Source organism: Triticum dicoccoides, chromosome 2B (genome assembly GCF_002162155.2).
Source record: "Triticum dicoccoides isolate Atlit2015 ecotype Zavitan chromosome 2B, WEW_v2.0, whole genome shotgun sequence".
Classification (NCBI taxonomy): domain Eukaryota; kingdom Viridiplantae; phylum Streptophyta; class Magnoliopsida; order Poales; family Poaceae; genus Triticum; species Triticum dicoccoides.
Genome location: NC_041383.1, coordinates 283,486 through 306,351, shown reverse-complemented (window position 1 = coordinate 306,351; position 22,866 = coordinate 283,486). Strand labels below are relative to the sequence as shown.

The following is a 22,866-nucleotide window of genomic DNA, read 5'->3' as shown; positions in this document are numbered from 1 at the left end:
GTTGCGTATCCGGGTTCGTCTCGTCGTTCTGAGCAACTTTCATGTACAAAGTTTTTCCATCCGAGCTACGGTTTATTTTATATTAATTAAAAAGGATTTTATCTTTTTCTAGAATTAACATAATTAATTTAATTATAAAAGGTAATTATGACGTCAGCATGATGTCAGCATGACATCGACAATCAACGTTGACCGTTGACCTGGTCAACCAGACCGGTGGGCCCCACCTGTCAGGGATTGTATAGCTAATTAACAGTGGTTAATTAGGTTAACTACTTATTAGGTTAATTAATCTTGATTAGTTAATTTAAACATGATTACTTAAGTTAATTATTTAATTAATTAATTAATTAATTAATTAATATTTTATTATTATTATTATTAATTCCTTTTTTTAAACATTCTAGGGGCTGGGCCCCATTGTCAACGGTCAACGTTCTAGGGTCCAGTGGCCCAGGGCCTTAACGGGCATATGGGAAGCGGGCGCTGGGTGCTACGATTACGGGCGCCGGGGATGCTGGCGCCCGAGCGGAGGCCGAGCACGGGCGGCGGCCAGCGAGGGGCCGCGGCGGAGGCCGGCTCAAGGTCGCTGCAGAGGTGCGGCCGGTCGCAGGCAACGACGGCGAGCGCCAGCGAGCGAGAGGCGCCGGTTCACAGGGGGCTGCGAGCACGCGAGGAGGCCGGAGACGGCACAACAGCGGTAGTTGGGTGGAGCAAGAGGCAGGCGAGTGCGAGGCGCCAACACGGTGAGTGCGTGCTTGGGCGCCAGCTGGGGGCCACAGAGGGCGTGGGCGCGTCCAGAGAATGACGGGGGCGGCGAAGCAAGTGGCCGCGGCGGCCATGGGTGGCGGAAGGTGGGCAGGATCGGGTGGTCACGGCCTTGGGCGCGCGTGTGCGTCGTGCGCGCGGCGAACGACGCCGGGCAGAGAGGAAAAGGAGGAGGGACAGTGGCTCACCGAGCCCTGCAGATGTGCGTACGCGGGCTCGGGGAGGAGGACGAGGGCGCGAGGTCCGGCGAGGAGGCGGTCGAGGTGGCGGGCGACGGGTCGACGGCGCGGGCTCGTGGGAGCCGTTCAGGGAGGAGGACGAGGACGGCTGGGCGACGAGGAGACGAGCGGCTGCGGTGAGGGATGGCTTCGGCGTCGGCGTCGAGTGGCGGTGGTGCGTCGGGCTCAGGCGCGACCATGGGTTGGTTCCGCCAATCCCGATCTGGATCGGATAGGAGGAGGCGAACGTGGGAGGGGAAGTGGGGTGACGGGGGTGGATTGGGTAGGGTTTCGGGGTCCAGGGATAATGTGAGCGGGGGTGGGCCGGTTGGGCCTTTTGGCGTGATGGCTAGCTGGGCCATTCGGCACAGGGGAAGGGGGTGTTCTTCCTTTTCCTTTTTTTTGTTTGTTTGTTCTCTGTTTTATTTTATTATTTCTTTCTTTTCTGTTTAAATCATTTTCAACCATTTAGCCATTTTATAAAAGGGTGTTGTTTGCACCATAATTACCCTTATAATATTCGGCAACCACCGAACATTTTTGTTTTAATTTTCAAAAACTTTTATTGTTGTCATAAATTTGAAATTGAATTTTGAACGGTTTCGAATTATTGCGAGGACAGCAACAGTAACCGAGGTGTCATGTCACGATTAGCGTGGGATTACTGTAGCATAATTACCCGGGCGTCACAATTCTCCTCCACTACAAGAAATCTCGTCCCGAGATTTAAGAGGTGGTGTAAGGGGGAAATTTGTGGTTGTGGAATTCTAACGGATCTTCTCGGTCTTGGTTGATCTTCTCAAAGAGGTCGATCCCTTACATGGACGTCTTCATTTCTCTGCTTCATCGCATCATGATGAAATTGTCGTCCTTTCTTCGGGAGTTCCTTCATGCTTACGAATAGGTAAGGGGTAGCTCGGCTACGACAGAAGGCTTAAGGGGTACTCGTCTGGGGTTTTCCCGTGAATGAATAGATGAGTATCTCTCGAGTTGAACAAATCGAGAGTAAGGTAAGAAGGTACAATAAGGAATTCCAAGCGGATAGACAAACGTTCGATGCCTGAAAAAGAGTGTGAACGTTGTTCAAAGCAACGGGGATAAGTATTGTATTTGATAACAGGATTGATGATCCCTCGGAAGGTGGCTCGTGAAATACGAGGCTACGCGCGAGGAACAACCTTGGGAACAGGGGGCGTACAGGAGAGTTAGGTTTCGATCCTGGGACCTGTGGGTTATGGGCCCACCATGTGGTTCAAAAGTAGGAAGGGTGCCGACATATTGCATGGTCATGGTAGCAAGGCATGGCAGAGGATAGCCTGTCAGTTATGTTGGCAACAACGTTGGTACCAAGGCGAGGGACGAAGAGAACCATTTTCCCGCTCGTCGAAACGAGGCGGACCAATAGGCAAAGTTCTCGTCCATCGTGGCTACCGGAATGTCATCAACAATAGTAACAGGGTCTTACTGACAGAGTTGTACACCGAGGTGTTTACATAAGCAGGAGAGTATTACTGCTTAGATCATATAGATCACAAGAAACGTTAACCCAACAAATGGAAAGAAAAATATGATTATCAGATTAAACAGAACAATGGAAAGGAAAATGTGTTTAAACACATATTTCAAAGGTATATCCTTTAGAAGGACGAGCAGAGCATGATATCCATGACAGAATATAATGTAGTAAACTCTTTAGGTAAGGGGAAGAATTTTCATGACATTACCCATACAGGGTGTTTGGATAATTGAGTAGGAAACATTTAGCATTGGGCTTCAAATGTTCTTGTTGAAAATCGGAGTACCATAGACATGCTTCGAGATAGCATTGACATGGTCATCAGGTGAAGATCAAACTATGGAAATACAAAGGATTCATCGGAAACAACTTATAGGAAAGTCTTACAATTTCCTCATCGAAGAATGGATAGCCTTGCTGAAAAGGACTCTATAACAATAGGGCCTCGGGACAGGTGTGCTAGGCATGACATCACCTTACCGGGTCATATAAAGGCCAATGTTATATCTCATGGTAATATGTTCCAACCGTCATATCTGGCCGAGATTCAGATCTGATTGGTGTCGGGATAACTCAGACTCAGGATGCTTGAGAAGAAAGGTGCAACACAAATTGTTGAATGACATTGTAAGATTCTCGGGAATTGTACTATGGACGCAAGTTCCGAAACAAGAGTTCATCAATAAACCAACGAGAGGATGAGGAGGTGGCCGATGGACTCAGCGACCATTCATTGAGATTTCCAAAAAGATGGATTGCCACAATTATGAGAACAAGGACATAACATTTGTCAGATCAAGTGATATAATGAGGTATGCTCGAGGAAAACATACTCAATTAAACATTGGTTGAAATGTGCACCCGAAATCTGGGCCAAGTAGCACAAACAATGTTAGAATGGCGGTTCGATAACCAATGGTCTAAGAATGAAATGTTGACCATTAACTTCAAAGCAATAAGGTTGCCAGAAGTTTTAAAATTACTAGTCCATCTGTCGGTATTCCTGTTAGGAACAACACGGGGACCAAGAAAAGAATGGTGATGGTGAAGTATCACTTATATCAAGAATTCTCAAGAGGTAGTGAAATTCTCACAACATCCTTGACAAAAGGCAGTAATACTTCAAGGTAGATCATAATACGGGCTGGATAGTAAGTTGCATCCATAACATGAACAAGTTTGTGATGAAAGGAAGGTAAGGATGTTGTTGATGGTAACTGAAATTACCAAGGAACGGGGATGGCACTTATCATCAAGAATTCCATTGATATCCTGGGAGGAGTCAAAATGTTGATCATGATCACGACAATCTGTTGTCGAGAGAATCCACGAAGAAGCAATTGAACAACGACTGCATCAAGCAAAAGGACTGATGCAACAAAAGATTATTGGAGCCACAGATACGACACAAACTCGAAATCAAGCTCACTGTTTTTAAGGCGAACTTATATGAGGAGGAAGATCGACGTAAGGTTAGCTCAACGTCGAAAATTGTGCTCCGGAAAGAAGGACCAGGTAGCACAGTTAAAATGTTGCACGATAATGATATGGCCGATCGGGCTAGGAATGGCGTGATCGGGTAGAAACTCGTACTTAAAGAAGACTATCAAGAGTTGTTGAACCGTAGTACAGACTCGGTTCAGTTATCGGTGTCTTTGAGTGTTTAATAACTCAGAGCCCATGAAAAACTGTAATCAGTGAGAATGTAGCACTTGATGAAGAACTCACGAGAAGTTATACAGTTCCATGATAATCTCGAGATACCAGGGGGTAATACTCGAAGACGGATCAAAGTAGAGGTTGGACTGGGGTATTGATCCGCAGAAGACAAATGTTTAAACTTGCCCGAGAAATGGGAACAAAGAATAACAATATGGTCGAAACCATAACTACAAGGGGTCGAATTTAATGACACCGAAAGAATTACTCGAATGAGTAAATATTAGGCAAGAAGCTTCCATGATAAGTTCCACATCGGGTCCATGGGCATGAACACAGAGTTCAAGGTCGACTCCCACTTCTCCAAATGCATACCCTTTCATTCACTTCTCGCTTTCGATGAGGTTGTAGTGTTGAAAGTTTTACCTGGTGAAATACCAGATGAGTCTGACCCGTGAAAACTTCCGAGTTCACACATATTAAGGAAGGAATAGGTTCCACCCATCAGGGCATCTTACGAACATATACCACAAACTTCGGGGTAAATAATACAAGCTCGAAAGTAGAGCATTGTTCAAAAGCAGATGATACAATTTACCAAAGGCATTATATACCCATGGCAAGGCTCTCAAGGTTATTCAATATGAAGGACACTGTCGGATAAAATCCAACAAAGGAATCGATGGTCCACAAGGGATCTGATGTGAGCATCGGTACTCAACCAGAGGAAGAAGAATGCAAGGAGATCTGATTATAGAAACATCTGACTAATTCAAAGTTCAAATGCAAAAGAATTATGATTTCCAAATCAGGGGATCAGAAGCAACGCTCTGATCAAGGATGGATAAGTTGAGTAGGCTTAGGGGTACAATCGATGGCAATTTGATTGGTCGAGATCCAGCTCATGTTTAAAATGACGTCTGAGCCGGAAGGATGACTTCTAGGATCTGATTAAGGATTGCAATATTCGCAACATATTGAATCAAGGGACCTTGGATTTAACCAAAATGCGGGCAGACCAGCATTTCAAGAGCCATAGGCTAATGAGGATTCTCGAAAGATCAGATAGTATTATGAAGAATTTTGTGAAACACATGAACAACTAGGGATGAGCGGATACTTGGTAAGAGCGAGGAATTATCCGTAGGGGTATTCAGGTGGCAAAGAACTGCAAGGCAGTAGGCACAAAGTATTCTTGAAACAATAGAGAGAATTACGGTGTATCTTGTAATAACAAGATCAACTAGGAAGCATTGTATGAATGGCGAGTATACGTGGTTATCCATAGGGGTTTATCGATGGAGAGGAATTGCAAAAGCGACGCCATAAAGTCTCAAGAGAACATCGGAGAGTATCTTCGGATCCTTCTGGTGCAGCAGACGATCATCTGTAATAAGGGGCTCTCCGGGAGAAGTATTATCGAGAACCTAGAGTCCGAGTTAGTAAAATCGTTTAACCGGAATAGAAGAGGTGTCAGAGTCCCAGAGTATAGGTCGAGGAATAAAAGATCCTAGTACCACCCAATGGCGACGTGGGCCCGTAAGGCACACAGCCATGTTAGTAAAAGTTTTGCACTGTCTAGACTCGACTTCGGCCAAGGAGTGTGGAAGGGGGATTCCTACAGGCAGTTGGCTCTGATACCAACTTGTGATGCCCCCGATTCAATCGTACACTAATCATGCACGCAAATGTGTATGATCAAGATCAGGGACTCACGGGTAGATATCACAACACAACTCTAAAACATAAATAAGTCATACAAGCATCATAATACAAGCCAGGGGCCTCGAGGGCTCGAATACAAGTGCTCGATCATAGAAGAGTCAGCGGAAGCAACAATGTCTGAGTACAGACATAAGTTAAACAAGTTTGCCATAAGAAGGCTAGCACAAACTGGGATACAGATCGAAAGAGGCACAGGCCTCCTGCCTGGGATCCTCCTAACTACTCCTGGTCGTCGTCAGCGGGCTGCACATAGTAGTAGGCACCTCCGGTGTAGTAGTCGTCATCGACGGTGGCGTCTGGCTCCTGGGCTCCATCATCTGGTCGCAGCAATCGAGTAGAGATAGGGGGAAAAGGGGGAACAAGGCAACCGTGAGTACTCATCCAAAGTACTCGCAAGCAAGGAGCTACACTACATATGCATGGATATATGTGTAAAGGGCCATATCAGTGGACTGAACTGCAGAATGCCAGAATAAGAGGGGGATAGCTAGTCTTGTCAAAGACTACGCTTCTGGTCGCCTCCGTCTTGCAGCAAGTAGAAGAGAGTAGACTGAAATCCTCCAAGTAGCATCGTATAGCATAATCCTACCCGGCGATCCCCTCTCGTAACCCTGAGAGAGAGCGACCACTGGGTTATATCTGGCACTTGGAAGGGTGTGTTTTATTAAGTATCCGGTTCTAGTTGTCATAAGGTCAAGGTACAACTCCAAGTCGTCCTGTTACCGAAGATCACGGCTATTCGAATAGATTAACTTCCCTGCAGGGGTGCACCACATAACCCAACACGCTTGATCCCATTTAGCCGGACACACTTTCCTGGGTCATGCTCGGCCGCGGAAGATCAACACGTCACAGCCCCACCTAGGCACAACAGAGAGGCCAGCACGCCGGTCTAAACCTAAGCGCACAGGGGTCTGGGCCCATCGCCCTAAGCACACCTGCACGTTGCGTGGGCGGCCGGAAGCAGACCTAGCCTAGCAGGCGTTCCAGCCCAATCCGGCGCGTGCCGCTCAGTCGCTGGCGTCACGAAGGCTTCGGCTGATACCACGACGCCGGGATACCCATAACTACTCCCTCGTAGATGGTTAGTGCGTATAGACCAAATGGCCAGACTCAGATCAAATACCCAGATCTCGTTAAACATGTTAAGTATCCACGAACGCCGACCAGGGCCAGGCCCACCTCTCACCCAGGTAGTCTCAACCTGCCCTGCCGCTCTGCCATAAGTAACAGTCGGGAGCCATCGGGAACCCAGGCCCACCTCTACCGGGATGGAGCCACCTGTCCTTTCAGCCCCCATCTCCGAACAGTATCACAGGTAATGTAATAATGTAAAGTATATAGTATATGCTCGTGATCACCTGCTGAAGTGATCACAGCCCAGTAGTATAGCATGGCAGACGGACAAGAGTGTAGGGCCACTGATGGAATACTAGCATCCTATACTAAGCAGTAGGATAGCAGGTAAAGGTATCAACAGTAGTAGTAAGGACAGGTTATGCAGTAGTATAGGATTAACAAAAAGCGGTAACATGCTACACTACTCTAATGCAAGCAGTATAGAGAAGAGTAGGCGATATCGGGTGATCAAAGGGGGGGGGCTTGCCTGGTTGCTCTGGCAAGAGAGAGGGGACGTCAACTCCGTAGTCGTACTGGGTAGCAGCGGCGTCGGTCTTGGTGTCAAACAGATGCATAACATGACAACAAGCAGAGCTAGACGTGTTCTAACGCGGTATGAGGTGATAGCGGTGAAGGGGGGAAACATCCGGGAAAGTATCCCCGGTGTTCCGTGTTTTCGGGCAGAGGAGCCGGAGGGGGGAAGTTACGAGTTTGATATGTTAGGGGTGTGTGGCGGACGAACGGGTTGCGTATCCGGGTTCGTCTCGTCGTTCTGTGCAACTTTCATGTACAAAGTTTTTCCATCCGAGCTACGGTTTATTTTATATTAATTAAAAAGGATTTTATCTTTTTCTAGAATTAACATAATTAATTTAATTAGAAAAGGTAATTATGACGTCAGCATGATGTCAGCATGACATCGACAATCAACGTTGACCATTGACCTGGTCAACCAGACCGGTGGGCCCCACCTGTCAGGGATTGTATAGCTAATTAACAGTGGTTAATTAGGTTAACTAGTTATTAGGTTAATTAATCTTGATTAGTTAATTTAAATAGGATTACTTAAGTTAATTATTTAGTTAGTTAATTAATTAATTAATTAATATTTTTATTATTATTATTAATTTCCTTTTTTTAAAACATTCTAGGGGCTGGGCCCCATTGTCCAGTGGCCCAGGGCCTTAACGGGCATAGGGGAAGCAGGCGCTGGGTGCTACGGTTACGGGCGCCGGGGCATGCTGGCGCCCGAGCGGAGGCCGAGCACGGGCGGCGGCCAGCGAGGGGCCGCGGCGGAGGCCGTCTCAGGGTCGCTGCAGAGGTGCGGCCGGTCGCAGGCAACGACGGCGAGCGCCGGCGAGCGAGAGGCGCCGGTTCACAGGGGGCTGCGAGCACGCGGGGAGGCCGGAGACGGCACAACAGCGGTAGTTGGGTGGAGCAAGAGGCAGGCGAGTGCGAGGCGCCAACACGGTGAGCGCGTGCTTGGGCACCAGCTGGGGGCCACAGAGGGCATGGGCGCATCCAGAGAATGACGGGGGCGGCGAAGCAAGTGGCCGCGGCGGCCATGGGTGGCGGAAGGCGGGCAGGATCGGGTGGTCACGGCCTTGGGCGCGCGTGTGCGTCGTGCGCGCGGCGAACGACGCCGGGCAGAGAGGAAAAGGAGGAGGGACGGTGGCTCACCGAGCCCTGCAGATGTGCGTACGCGGGCTCGGGGAGGAGGACGAGGGCGCGAGGTCCGGCGAGGAGGCGGTCAAGGTGGCGGGCGACGGGTCGGCGGCGCGGGCTCGTGGGGGCCGTTCGGGGAGGAGGACGAGGACGGCCGGGCGACGAGGAGACGAGCGGCTGCAGTCAGGGATGGCTTCGGCGTCGATGTCGAGTGGCGGTGGTGCGTCGGGCTCAGGCGCGACCGTGGGTTGGTTCCCCCAATCCCGATCTGGATCGGAGAGGAGGAGGCGAACGTGGGAGGGGAAGTGGGGCGACGGGGGTGGATTGGCTAGGGTTTCGGGGTCCAGGGATAATGGGAGCGGGGGTGGGCCGGTTGGGCCTTTTGGCCTGATGGCTAGCTGGGCCATTCGGCCTAGGGGAAGGGGGGTTCTTCCTTTTCCTTTTTTTTGTTTGTTTGTTCTCTGTTTTATTTTATTATTTCTTTCTTTTCTGTTTAAATCATTTTCAACCATTTAGCCATTTTATAAAAGGGTGTTTGTTGCACCATAATTACCCTTGTAATATTCGGCAACCACCGAACATTTTTGTTTTAATTTTTGAAAACTTTTATTGTTGTCATAAATTTGAATTTGAATTTTGAATGATTTCGAATTATTGCGAGGACAGCAACAGTAACCGAGGTGTCATGGCACGATTAGCGTGGGATTACTGTAGCATAATTACCCGGGCGTCACAGGTGGCAATCGGGGTGGTTCTACATCACCGAGCCACGCGACCCTGAATGGGCGGCGGCCCCCGAATTTAGATCTGGCTTCCCCACACGGCTCTCGTCATGGAAAGAAACGGGCCTGACGTGGGGGGATTCGGAAGAGCTATTCGGACTCCAGGCATGCATCCAAAACCTAGTGGACAAGAATCTCAAGCTTGTCGACGTAATTTGTGGGAGTTCGATCCGGCACAGCACCGAACCTTGAGCCGGCTCTTCGACACTACGTACGAAGATGCCTGGAAGGTGCTGTTCAAGGGCGCTGAAGCCCCAACATCCGCTACCAAAGATCGCGGGTACAGCGCACGGCGTCCAGCCGGCGAGGTAAGTTATTTTACCCTTTACGGGACTCTTTTTCATAGATTGACTCTATGCGGGATCTAAAACTCCCTAATTTTTGACAGAACTGGCTGAAGACGGCCGAACAGATTAACTGTCCGGCTCCTTTGCCGGAAGATCCGGAGGACGCCCGATTGACGGGGTTGTTGGCTCCGGCGCCTCATGTGGTGCCGGAGAAGAAGACCAAGAAGGAGGCCACGGGAACTCGAAGGAGTTCCCGACGCCAAGTGTTGTCCGATTCTGAAGCAGAATCTTCTCCTGAGGACGAGGAGGAAGAAGAAGAAGCTCCTCCCCCAGTGAGGGAGGAGAAGAAAAGGAAGGCCGCCCCAACGGGGGAGGCCGGAGGGTCCAAGAAGGGAAGAACCCTTCCTCCGGACTTCTCCACCAACGTCGACGACGACGAGGAGGACTGGCCAACAAGGACCAAGCCCCTGGCGAGATCGTAAGTGTCCGGATACCCATGGTTTTTCATAATTTTATAGTGTTCTCTAATGCCGAACAATCATGCAGCCCGCCCAAGGGCGAGCTCGCCAATTCATCGAGCGGGTCCCTGGGCTCGTCGGAAATGGAGAGTGTCTCGCCTCCGGCCGCCTCCTCGCCTCACGCCGCGGACGACACCGTGGTGGGGCCCCAAGGAGGGCTTGGTCAAGAGGAGGTAGCACAGGAGGCGCCACAAGGCGACCTCCCGGATTCCAGGCGCGCGGGGGGCAAGACCCCCAGGGGCTCTAAGCCCGACCCTCGTCCGGACTCCATGCCGGAACCATCAGCGGTTCCGAAGTCCGGACAGCGGATCCTTCACAAGAAGGGTAAGACGCCGGTGTCCTCCGTCCAACCGGAGGCACCGGATTGCTTACTGGAGGCGCTCAACGGCGCCTCCATCGAGCAGGAGCACCGCACTATTATGAGTGCGGTGATCCGGACAGTTCAGTCCGCCAAGAGCGGACTGACCGAAGCCTGTACCAGCCTTCTGACAGGCTTTGAGGTAAGTTTAAAACATATAAAAATGTTACCGCATAGACAGTAGCCCCTGATGCTTAGTTCGGTGTTCGGAAAGAAAAGCCGGACTGAGGATCTAAAAAGATATACGCAGGAGTCTAATATAGGTATGTCAATATGGGAATGCAGGCGGCGCTGCTGACCTCTGCCGCACTGACTGCGGAGGTCAATACACTGAAGCAGAACCTCGAGCGTTCCGAGAACGAGCTCGAACAAGCCAAGAAGCAGCTCGAGGACAAGGAATGTAAGAAATGCCTTATTAAAGAAATACCTTATGGAAAAGGTTTTGGTTGCAATAAATAATAGAAATAACATGAGTACCGCAGGGGCCACGAACGAGGTGGAGACCCTGAGGGAAGCGGTGGCCGTGGCCGAAAACAAAGCGGCTGCGGAGCGCATCGAGCGAGAGAAAGGGGAGGCGCAGCTGGCGGAGGTGCGGCAAGAGCTCCAGATTCTCGTGAAAAAACACGAGGGTTTGGAGCGTGACTCGAAGACCCGAGAGTCCGAGCTTGCCTCGGCTCTTGAGAGTGCCAAAGCTGCTAAGGCCGAGGCCCAAAAAGCCCTCCAAGAAATAGAAGCACTAAAGAAGATAGCGGCGGGTAAGGCATTCTTTATGCAAAGCAAGAATGTAAACGTCAATTGCCTATTACTTACCCGGATTCGGAGCTCTCCAGGAGCATTCGCAGATTTACCCCGTAGTGCGTCTGATGCCGCCGCGTTCTACCGCGCCCAGGAGGGGAGCTCCACGGAGAAGGTGTTCTGGTCTCAGTATGCTGAGGCCGGACATCCGGTGCCCCTAAGCGACCAGCTGAAGCAGCTGGTCGAGCTCCACAAGGTCCCCGAACAGGCCATGAGGGGCCTTATAGAGCGGCTGTGGCCATTGGAGGCCATGCCCGGGAGTTACTTCGTCTTGGTGCAGCGGCTGGTGGATGCCTGTCCACGGCTTGAAGTTATCAAGCGCTCCGTCTGCATTGAAGGGGTCCGTCGGGCCCTTGCCCATGCTAAAGTGCCCTGGGGGAAGCTGGATGCGGAGAAGCTTGTGACGGACGGGCCACCGAAGGGCAAGGAGCATCGCACGCCCGAAATGTATTATGAGGGCCTCCTGAAGGGTGCTCACCGAATAGCGGATGAGTGCTCCAAGGATGTAATTTTGGAATAGACTCGTGTTTTGTTATTCTGTACGCTGAAAACTTGTTCATATGCGCTAAGCAACGCTTTATTAATTTAAAATATTACCTTCTGTGCGGCCGTTTATCAAATATGAGAGATGGCAAGTCGTTGGCTTCAGCCGCCATGCCACGAGTGCTGGGGTGTTCGGGATAAACTTGAGCGCTCTTGTTCCCATTCTTGGGTCCATCTAGGGAGGCGCTCAACGCAACGAACAAGGCAACTGTACTTATAATGCTTGAACACTCTCAGTTAGACATAGAATTCTATAATTTTAAATTTCGGCGAAGCCCCTAGTATTCGGAAGACCGAGTTCGGGGCGCTATCCACGCCTTGGCCGGATAATTCCGGTTGCTCACTCGAAGCGGCATAAGTCTTTAGGGACCCAAAAAAACCTCTCGAATAGCGACCGGCTCACGCCTTATCATGACGGTCAGTTTTGGCTTTCTCCACTGAGGTGCTCGACCCAGAATAACTGGGGCACAATCGCAGTGGTTCTCCCGGTGCTACCTTAGCCGATATAGCGGAACGTAAGGTACCAAAACACGGGAGCCGTGCAAACCCAACTATTGACCCAAGACATGATTCGGAGCCAATTCATATAATGCTATAAGTTCGGGGTGCCGCACTTGTGAAAGTGTCCGGACTTTATCACACCATAATTTTGGGATACTTGAGCCCCTGGTGTATTGGTCGTACCAAAGTGTACGGTTGCAGCATGTCGTGAAATGAACATATGTATATATATAAAGGAATTAAAGCAATAATAAGCAAGAGCTATGTATTGTTTATTTAAAAAGGGGACTGCAATGGAAGCAGAACGATACAAATAGTGCGGTAAGCAAGGGATGGGACTATCTAACATGTCCCCCTCCAGGGGTAAGCTGCGGGATGGTATGTAAAACAGGTATAATGCTCATAACAGAGACCACCTGAGCACTTGACGTGGCCTTCTGCTTCCCTGGCTGTTGCATCATGAGTTCGGCGATTCAAGTGCCGGGCAGGACTGTTCGAAGACGGAGTCCTGAAAGTAAAAAGGAAAGAAAAAGGAAAGAAAAGGAAAAAATGACACAGACGGTAGCCCCTGGTGCGGTCGAGCCGCACTCTTGGCATGCCTTTGTCTTGCCCCTCCCCATATGCCCATGGTATCTCCAGAGCGTAATTATGTACGCGCAATACTGGGTTCACAATTTCGTGAGGGCTGGGGTTGGGGCCGGATTGCTACTCGTGCTTGAATCGTGCCAGGTGGTCTTGTTGCAGGTTACTCCGGGCGCGCTTGGCAGTGTCCGGACACTTAGTGGCCGGACTCGAGAATTTCCGTGAGAGGCTGCTTTGCACCTCCGCCGTGAGAGCCGCCGTATGCTCCTCCGTCCGGAGAGAGCGTTCTGTGTTTCCATTGACCGTTATTACTCCTCGAGGGCCTGGCATCTTGAGCTTGAGGTATGCGTAGTGCGGCACCGCATTGAACTTGGCAAATGCGGTTCGTCCGAGCAGTGCGTGATAGCCGCTGCGGAATGGGACGATGTCGAAGATTAACTCTTCGCTTCGAAAGTTATCCGGAGATCCGAAGACCACTTCGAGTGTAACTGAGCCTGTACAACTGGCCTCTACACCCGGTATGACGCCTTTAAAGGTCATCTTTGTAGGTTTAATCCTTGAGGGGTCAATGCCCATTTTGCGCACTATATCCTGGTAAAGCAGGTTCAGGCTGCTGCCGCCGTCCATCAGGACTCTAGTGAGGTGAAATCCGTCGATAATTGGGTCAAGAACTAATGCGGCGAAGCCGCCGTGACGGATGCTAGTGGGGTGGTCCCTTCGATCGAAGGTGATCGGGAAGGAAGACCATGGGTTGAACTTTGGGGCGACTGGCTCCATCGCATATACGTCCCTTAGTGCACGCCTCCGCTCCCTTTTGGGTATGTGGGTTGCGTATATCATGTTTACCGTCCACACTTGCGTAGGAAAACCCTTCTGTCCTTTATTGCTCGGCGGCCGGGGCTCTTCCTCGTCATCGCTATGTAGCCCCTTGTTATTGAGTTCGGCACCTAACTTGCCTGCTTGTTTGAACACCCAACAGTCCTTGTTGGTGTGATTGGCTGGGTTTTCGGGGGTGCCATGTATCTGGCACAAGCGGTCGAGTATTCGGTCCAAGTTGGACGGGCCCTGGGTATTTCTTTTGAATGGCTTCTTCCGCTGACCGGGTTTAGAGCCTCTGAATCCGGCATTGACGTCCGTGTCTTCAGTATTATCGCCATTAATGTGGCGCTTGTTCTTGTTGCGACACAACCTGCCATTGTTGTCCTTGGTATCCGGACTATCAGGATGTTTGGCCAAGTTGTTGCTTCGAGCTAGCCAGCTATCCTCTCCCGCACAAAAGCGAGTCATGAGGGTTGTGAGGGCTGCCATAGATTTCGGCTTTTCCTGTCCTAGGTGCCGGGCAAGCCACTCGTCACGGATGTTATGTTTGAAGGCTGCAAGGGCCTCTGCATCCGGACAGTCGACGATTTGATTTTTCTTTGTTAGGAACCGAGTCCAGAATTGTCTGGCCGATTCTTCTGGCTGCTGAATTATGTGGCTAAGGTAATCGGCGTCTGGTGGTCACACATATGTGCCCTGGAAGTTATCAAGGAATGCGGCTTCTAGGTCCTCCCAACAACCAATTGATTCTGCTGGCAAGCTGTTGAGCCAATGCCTAGCTGGTCCTTTAAGCTTCAGGGGGATGTATTTGATGGCATGTAGATCATCACCGCGGGCCATGTGGATATGGAGGAGATAATCCTCGATCCAGACCGCAGGATCTGTGGTACCATCGTATGATTCGATGTTTACGGGCTTGAAGCCCTCTGGGATTTGATGATCCATTACTTCATTTGTGAAGCATAGTGGGTGTGCGGCGCCTTTGTATTGGGCTATATCACGACGTAGCTCATATGAGTTTTGTCTACTATGCTCGGCCCGGCCGGTTTTGCTGTGTCCGGCGCGACGGTAATCATCCCGTGTTGCTGTGCGCCCACGCGATCCATAGATCGACCTTGTATGTTTTGCCTTATCCTCCAATATATCTCGCAAGTCCGGCACGTTATCCCTTGCCTTGGTACTTTTTGAGCAGCGTTGGGGTGTGGCTTGAGCGGAGGGCCGAGAGGCTTCTCTGTCGCGGCCACGGGGTGGCCGGTCTGCCATGTCGTGCACTGGCGACTTGGGTGCTTCCTCCTCTAGTTGAGGCAACGGCCTGCGTTTGGGGTAGCTTTTGGAGGGGCGTTCGAGTTCATACTCTTCGGCTGCAAGGACTTCAGCCCATCTGTCAGCTAGCAGGTCTTGATCAGCTCTAAGCTGCTGCTGCTTTTTCTTGAGGCTGTTTGTCGTGGCTATAAGCCTGCGTTTGAAACGCTCCTGTTCGGCGGGATCCTCAGGCATGACAAATTCGTCGTCGTCGAGGCTTGCCTCATCTTCGGAGGGAGGCGCGTAATTATCGTCCTCGACCTCTCTTTCTGCCGCACTGTCGTGTGGACTTGCTTCTCCCTCCTCCTGCGCTGAGTCCTGCTAGAGGGGGTTCTCTTCGGCACTGCCCGGAGTGCTATTATCTCCCGTGCCGGAATCACCGTTTTTATTGTGGCGGGATTTAGAGCGGCGCCGCTGACGTCGGCGCTTCGGCTGTTTCTTGGAGGGGTCATCCTCCGTTGTTCCATCGTCGTTCCCATCTCTGGGGATGTCCACCATATATATGTCATATGACGAGGTGGCCTTCCAGTGCCCTGTGGGCGCTGGTTCTTGGTTGTCTCCGGCGTCGTCGTCCATACCGTCGATGTCTTCGGAGTCATAGTCGAGCATGTCGGTTAAATCATCGACAGTGGCTACAAAGTGGGTGGTGGGTGGGTGTTGAATTTCTTCGTCGTCCGCATCCCAACCTTCCTGTCCGTAGTCCGGCCAGGGCTCTCCGGATAAAGAGAGATACTTTAGTGAATTCAGGATGTCGCCAAAGGGAGAGTGCTGAAAGATGTCCGCGGCAGTGAACTCCATGACCGGCGCCCAATCGGATTCGATTGGCAGGGGCGCGGAGGGTTCGGAGTCCGGAGAGGAGTCCGGCACCCTGGAGTCGAGGTTTTTCCAAAGGACAGGGAGGGAGTTCGGCTCGATCACCGAAGAGATTGTAGCCACCGAGGCAGTGTCCAACCACTCGTCCTCGATTGGGGAATCCGGCTCCGGATTAAGGGTCGGAGCAGATACTGGTGCGGCCTCCAGGGCACTGTTCGGCTGCAGAGCGAGATCATGCCCATCGAGACAGTGCGGCACGCTCGGCTGCGGCTCGAATCCGTCGAAGATCAAGTCCCCGCGGATATCGGCCGCATAGTTTAAACTTCCAAATCTGACCTGATGGCCAGGGGTGTAGCTTTCGATCTGCTCCAGATGGCCAAGCAAATTGGCCCGCAGTGCAAAGCCGCCGAACACGAAGATCTGTCCGGAGAGAAAAGTCTCACCCTGGACTGCGTCATGGTTGATGATCGAAGGAGCCATCGGTCCTATCGGTGACGACAAAGAGGAACTCTCAATGAAAGCACCAATGTCGGTGTCAAAACCGGCGGATCTCGGGTAGGGGGTCCCAAACTGTGCGTCTAGGTGGATGGTAACAGGAGACAAGGGACACAATGTTTTTACCCAGGTTCGGGCCCTCTCGATGGAGGTAAAACCCTACTCCTGCTTGATTAATATTGATGATATGGGTAGTACAAGAGTAGATCTACCATGAGATCAAGGAGGCTAAACCCTAGAAGCTAGCCTATGGTATGATTGTTGATGATGAAGTTGTTGTCCTACGAACTAAAACCCTCCGGTTTATATAGACACCAGATAGGTTAGGGTTACACAGAGTCGGTTACAATGGTAGGAGATCTACATATCCGTATCGCCAAGCTTGCCTTCCACGCCAAGGAAAGTCCCATCCAGACACGGGACAAAGTCTTCAATCTTGTATCTTCATAGTCTTGGAGTCCGGCCGTTATGATAGTCCGGCTATCCGGACACCCCCTAGTCCGGGACTCCCTCAAGGACCTTTAATCCCGGTTGGTGTAAAAGGCAGCCACGCGTCAGCAACTTGCAGGTGCTGGAGTTTTTTTGAAAGGGGGGTTTAGTGGTTTTGGAGGGTTAGGGGGTTTCATATTGTGTTAGCTAGCTAATAGAGAGAAGTGAACTCTCTTCTCCTTGCTTGGTCAACGCTAGCTACTATACGTATAGAGAGAACTCGAGACACTAGCTAGTAAGCAAATGAAGGGAGCATTAATTACACAAAATCGTCATGAACATACAGAGGGAAGTGACCTCTCTTTCTCCGAGATTGGTCGAGCAACATGTTTTCGTATATATCTATCCGACGCTACTACATATATACAATATAACATCTCTTACAATCACTAACATCTAAAATCAATTTCAACTTCCACACGGCATCCTCCGTCTTTATGTATGACATGGTCAAGAAAGAATCCCGCCAATTCCTCTTGAATTGCTCGTATGCGATCATGTGGTAGGTGTTCCTTCCGCATCTGCCACAACTAACTTAAAGAAGGGGTCAATACATATATATAAAAGAAACTCAACACAATTGATGGTAATAAAATAAAATTGTGAATATTGTTTACGTACTTCATATTGTTCGTTAGAGTAGCCCCGCTGAGAGGTCGAGTTGTAGATGAACTCGCAAACGTAGTATCCACATAAATTATTCCCGTCTTCCTGCCACAAATACTTTATGAGAAATAGAGTTCAATCAAACTGATAATCTAGCATGATAAATGGTATTGATTAAACTAGAATCAATGAGAGATGCGCGGAACTAGCTAGTACTACTTACTTTGGGGTGTGTAAATCGCAGCTCCTTCGGCAGACCCGGAACCATTTCGGTGAACTGTTTCCAAACCCTGCCAGGCAAAGGAAATGATTACTTGATATCAGCAAATGAACGAAAGTTGCCGATATGGTGCGATAATGATCGATTGAACTTACTTCTGGAGCATTACAGCCATGTCTGCATACTCCTGGCGATCTTTACGTCTCGAGTTTAAGACAACTACTACTCCTCGGTCAAGCTTAATCTCTAGCAGAATAAAGTGGAAACTGCGCACACATAACTCATCAATTACATTACTATAACCTCGAGTAAGCGAAACCGAATATGCACAAGACAGTAACACTCACTTGAAGTTTTAAGGAAAGAGTATTTTCCCTTTGTTTTGATGTCGAAGTAACGATTGTAGCAAGTTGTGCTCAGTATCTTTGTTTCTCTTTTTAACTCATTTACGGTATTTGGGTTAATGAACCCAATGTCATAGATTTGTCATTTTTTGCATTCGATAATCTTCAATCTGCATAATATAGTGAGAATAATTATATATACATGCAATGAAAGAGTTGAGCTATAGAGACTTAATTACATAAATAATACTTACAAACAGTAGCAAGTCATGAGTTGTTTGTTGAGGGCATCTTGATTGAATAACTGAAATAACTCCACAAATTCAACAGGCAGCAACTCAACTCCGATGAGGCCGCGCTCATCGTTAATTCTCACCATCATACTATCCTTCCCAGACTTCCTGCAGGTATCCATGTACCATTCATGCAATCTTCGCATCATCGTTGTTAGAGGAGGATGATCAGGTTTGACGAGAGGCTTCCTGTACTCACATCTGAAGATCTCTACTGCCTCTAACGTTTCAAACTCCTCAGGCAATCACCAAGATTGGTGCCGGGCAATAGCCTCGGATGATTAGCGACGACATTGCTAGACACCTTGAGCGGGGGGCACGATTGCTTCGCCTGTTCGCCGAGCTGGGGAATTGTTTTCCCACTTCTTCGTTGTGCTAATCTTGCATCAATAGAAGTACTTCCCGATCGCCGCACGTCTTGATATGTCTTTTTAATACAGTGGACATAGTTGGAATCCGGCGGAGGTGGTGGTGGTCGCTTCAGGGCATCCAGAGTGCGCTTCGCTTTCACTGGATCTACCATTTCCTTCGGAGGTGGAGGTTTCCGTTCAAAGTGGGCCTCCACTTCGGCTGCCATGATGTCATCGGTTTCCTTGTCAGTCCTCTCATATGGTAACTTTGGAAGAGGCTCCAGGCTTGGACCAAATCTGTATTTCTTCCCGCCTCTTGTACTGCTAGCCACCAGAGCGGCGTCGTCTTTCTTCTGGCGTTGCTGACGTGGCGGAGTCCGCTGACACGCCGGAGGAGGCGGAGTGCTCCGGCGCGTCGGAGGAGGCCGAGGAGGAGGCGGAGTGCCCTCACGCGCCGGAGGAGGTGGAGTGTCCTGATCACTCGCCGGAGGCGGAGGAGGAGGCGTCCAGTTTGGAAGCTTGATGTACTCCTTCCTCCATAGACAGGTACTCCTTAAAGCATAAACCAGATGATTCTCCCCTTCATGTGTTGGGTAGTCAAGCTCCAGTTCCTCAAATCCCTCTATTATTTCATCCACCGCCACAACAACATGGACATCTGGACTCGGACGGCAATGAAAAGTTCCCTCAGCTAGAGGAGGTGCAACAGAGCCGACCGCCGCCTTCAAAGTCAGGTTATGGCGTTTTGTCATTAGCTCACAATTTTTAGTCTCCATGATACTATCCACGGGGTAGTGAGGAGCCGTGAAATCAGGCCGAACGAGCTCCGTGAAAGCCATGTTGCTTCTCGCTGAGATGGTGGGGTAGCTTCTGGGGCAGCGTCGAAGCAAGGATCTTCGTGCCGCTGAGATGCTTGATCGGTAGCTCGCTGGCTCTCAAGTTCCTCTAGCTTTGCTATTCTTGCATTGAGCTTCTGCATTGAGCTCGCTTCCACTTTCCTCTTTCTCTCTCGGCTTCTATAACCACCGCTGCCGGGGAACCCTATTGGAAATATGCCCTAGAGGCAATAATAAATTGATTATTATCATATTTCCCTGTTCATGATAATCGTTTATTATCCATGCTAGAATTGTATTAATCGGAAACTCAGATACATGTGTGGACACATAGACAACGATGTGTCCCTAGTGAGTCTCTACTAGACTAGCTCGTTGACCAAAGATGGTTATAGTTTCCTAGTCATAGACGTGAGTTGTCATTTGATAACAGGATCACATCATTAAGAGAATGATGTGATGGACAAGACCCAAACTATAAAAGTAGCATATGATCATGTCAAGGTTATTGCTATCGTTTTCTGCATGTTAAGTATATGTTCCTACACCCGGGACACGTGCTCCAAGCTCTCCGCCCACGACGGTGCCCCTGTCTCCGACGCGATGGAGTACAACAGCCTCGTTGGCGCCCTACAGTACATGATGATGACTCGCCTGGACATCGCGTACGCAGTTCAATAGCGCTGCTTGGAGATGCACGATCCGCATGACTCTCACCTTGCACTCGCCAAACGGATTATGCGCTATCTTCGCGGCACCACTACCGATGGACTACATCTCTGGCGAAGTAGCGAGCCCAGAAAGTTGTAGGTGGGCCATGTGTGCTTTTTGGGGTTTTAACCCCTTTTTTGTTTTGGTTCTGTAGATGTGCCATTTCTATTTTTCTGTAAGCACTCCTACATCGTGTTAATGAATCATACATGTGTTTTTAGTCCCACACACAATGCTTTTGAATAGGATTTAGTCCACATTTTATTTTTAATTCTTTGAAGCTTTGTTTTTTCCCTTTTATTTTCATTTCCATAGCGCAAAAACAAAACCCTAAGCTATAACAACGAAAATGTTTTTTGCGCCAATTAGTTAAATGTCCGCCCCCAATGCGCATATGTACGTGTCACAGCCCGCATGCAACTAGACATGTCTCACCTCAGACGCATGCGCACCTAGGAAGATTGTTAGGCAGTTGCATGTCCACCACTAGACTTGCAACCCCACTGCAACCGTGTGGCCCTGATGCGACTATAACTGGGCTAGAAAGGGTTGTGCTACTAGGGGTTATGGTCTAGTAGGGGCCATGCTTGCTAATTATAAACACGCTCACGAGGAGACTAGCTAATTGGATGCTATCGGAGCAGTCCTAAACTGCAGCACATCTCTCGCTTCACGTATGTTACTCATAGAATAAAGCAACTATACAATCAATGTTTATATTCCATAGAAATGTACTAACACATACGTAGTCTCATACGTGGACCATGTTTCATACACGGAGTAATAATTGACAACACGTTTGTTCTCTTTCGTAAAAGAAAGATACATTTTTATTCATAGAGCCCTTTATTATTCGATAACAATGTGGCTATGGGAAACATAAAATTGTTCGGGTAGTCCGTAAATACGTTTACATAAGACCAGAATCTAATGTTACATCTCTCGCTTCTTTAGCTTAACTATGAGCCCATTTTTCATCTCCAGTATACAAGATGGCTTGGGCTGGATGCTTTGCCCTTCCATCACCTCCATATCAAAGTTCCACAACATTGAGGCGATGACGGTCTTCATCTGCATAACCGCAATTTCCTTCCCAAGGCATATCCTTGGGCCCGAGTTGAAGGCCAAGAACTTGTGAGATGGTACGTACCTTAGATTGTTTCCATCTTCCGAGAGCCACCTATCAGGGTTATAGTCGAGACAATCATTACACCACACGCCCTCCATTCTCCCCAGAGAGTAGAGAGAAATAAGGATGGTGTCACCGGTGCGCACCTCATGGCCACTCGGCATAATATCATTGGCGGCCACCGTCTTGCGCTCGAAAGGTGCCGGTGGGTACAACCTAAGAGTTTCGTACAAGACGGCTCTCAGATAGATTAGAGATTTGGTTTCATGCGGCTCAAAGATCATCATGGTATCCACACCGGATGCTTCTTTGCATGATGCAATGGGTGAGAGTTCACTCCGGATGATTGACACAATGTTTGGTTTCTGGGCGAGGTTGTAGAAAACCCATGTCAGGGTCGTTCCAATTGTGTCCCTTGCAGCGAGCATGTAGCCAATGTTCTTGGCATAGGATATGTCATCATCAACGTAGTCTGGGTAGGAAGACATAATATCCACACCATCTTGTTCCTCATCATTACCAACATGACATGTGCTGATCTTCCTCTCCATCATCTCCATCTTCCTCCTCTCCATCAACTCCATGAGGAACCTTCGTAGCACTTTGTGCGCTGTGGAGAGCTTTCTGTCGGGGCCGATGTTTAGCCACCTCATTAATTTCCAGCAAGAAGCTGGCATGGTGTGCCTGAAAAATCCCACCTCCATGACTGTGTTCAGAGCGACCACGGCGTCCATGGGTGGTTTGTCTAATGATAGGAGGCCAGGATCCACACCAAAGAGAGACATAGTAGCCAGGTCAAACATAAACCTTGACATCAGTTCTTGCACGTCAAAAGGAGTGCCGATGCTCGCCATGTAGGCGAGCAATGGGAGAAGGATGTTCTCCACCTTGTTGCGGCAGCATGCCTCCGTACTGGCAATCATCCGCGGGTTGCTGAGCACGCTCTTCAATTTCCCACGCTGGGCGGCAGCGTCTTCACCATCGACGGTGAAGAGGCTGCCACCCATGATGTCGAAAATTGCGGCGAACTCAGCACCCTTGGGGAAGTTGGTGTAGTTGGTCGTGAAGATGTGCCGGACATTAGCAGGGTCGCACGTGACGAAGAACCGCATCCCGGTCCCGGGTGGGCCGTGCGCCCTGAAGTTGTGGCCTAATCCGGCGAGGACCATGGTGAGATAGTCATGCAAGTTGTGGACATTGACCATGAAGGAAGGGAACATATGCAATATTGGCCAGTTTGTGGGAAACACTGATGTGTTCTTAGATCTACTGCTAGCCTTGAGATACAAGTATAGGGGAACAAGTAGCACAAGTAGCATGGAAATGAACATAATTGACATTGTTGGCAGTAGTGTGTGAGGTGCTACCTTTATAATGGACATGGCTATGGCTTCATATATATACAAGTTCCCTTGATGATATC

General features: G+C 49.5%; 1 protein-coding gene across 1 annotated transcript; it reads right to left on the bottom strand.

Annotated features, from left to right (window-relative positions):
* Positions 1-21,161: 21,161 nt before the first annotated feature.
* On the bottom strand, positions 21,162-22,798 carry LOC119366715 (noroxomaritidine synthase 2-like). The gene has a single exon (XM_037632458.1). The coding sequence runs from the start codon at positions 22,781-22,783 to the stop codon at positions 21,248-21,250; it is 1,536 nt and encodes a 511-aa protein (XP_037488355.1). The 5' UTR covers positions 22,784-22,798; the 3' UTR covers positions 21,162-21,247.
* Between the last annotated feature and the right edge of the window lie 68 nt (positions 22,799-22,866).

Bases quoted from the DNA above. Each gene is read 5' to 3' on its own strand.
- LOC119366715 (XM_037632458.1), bottom strand. From the start codon at position 22,783: ATGTCAATTATGTTCATTTCCATGCTACTTGTGCTACTTGTTCCCCTA.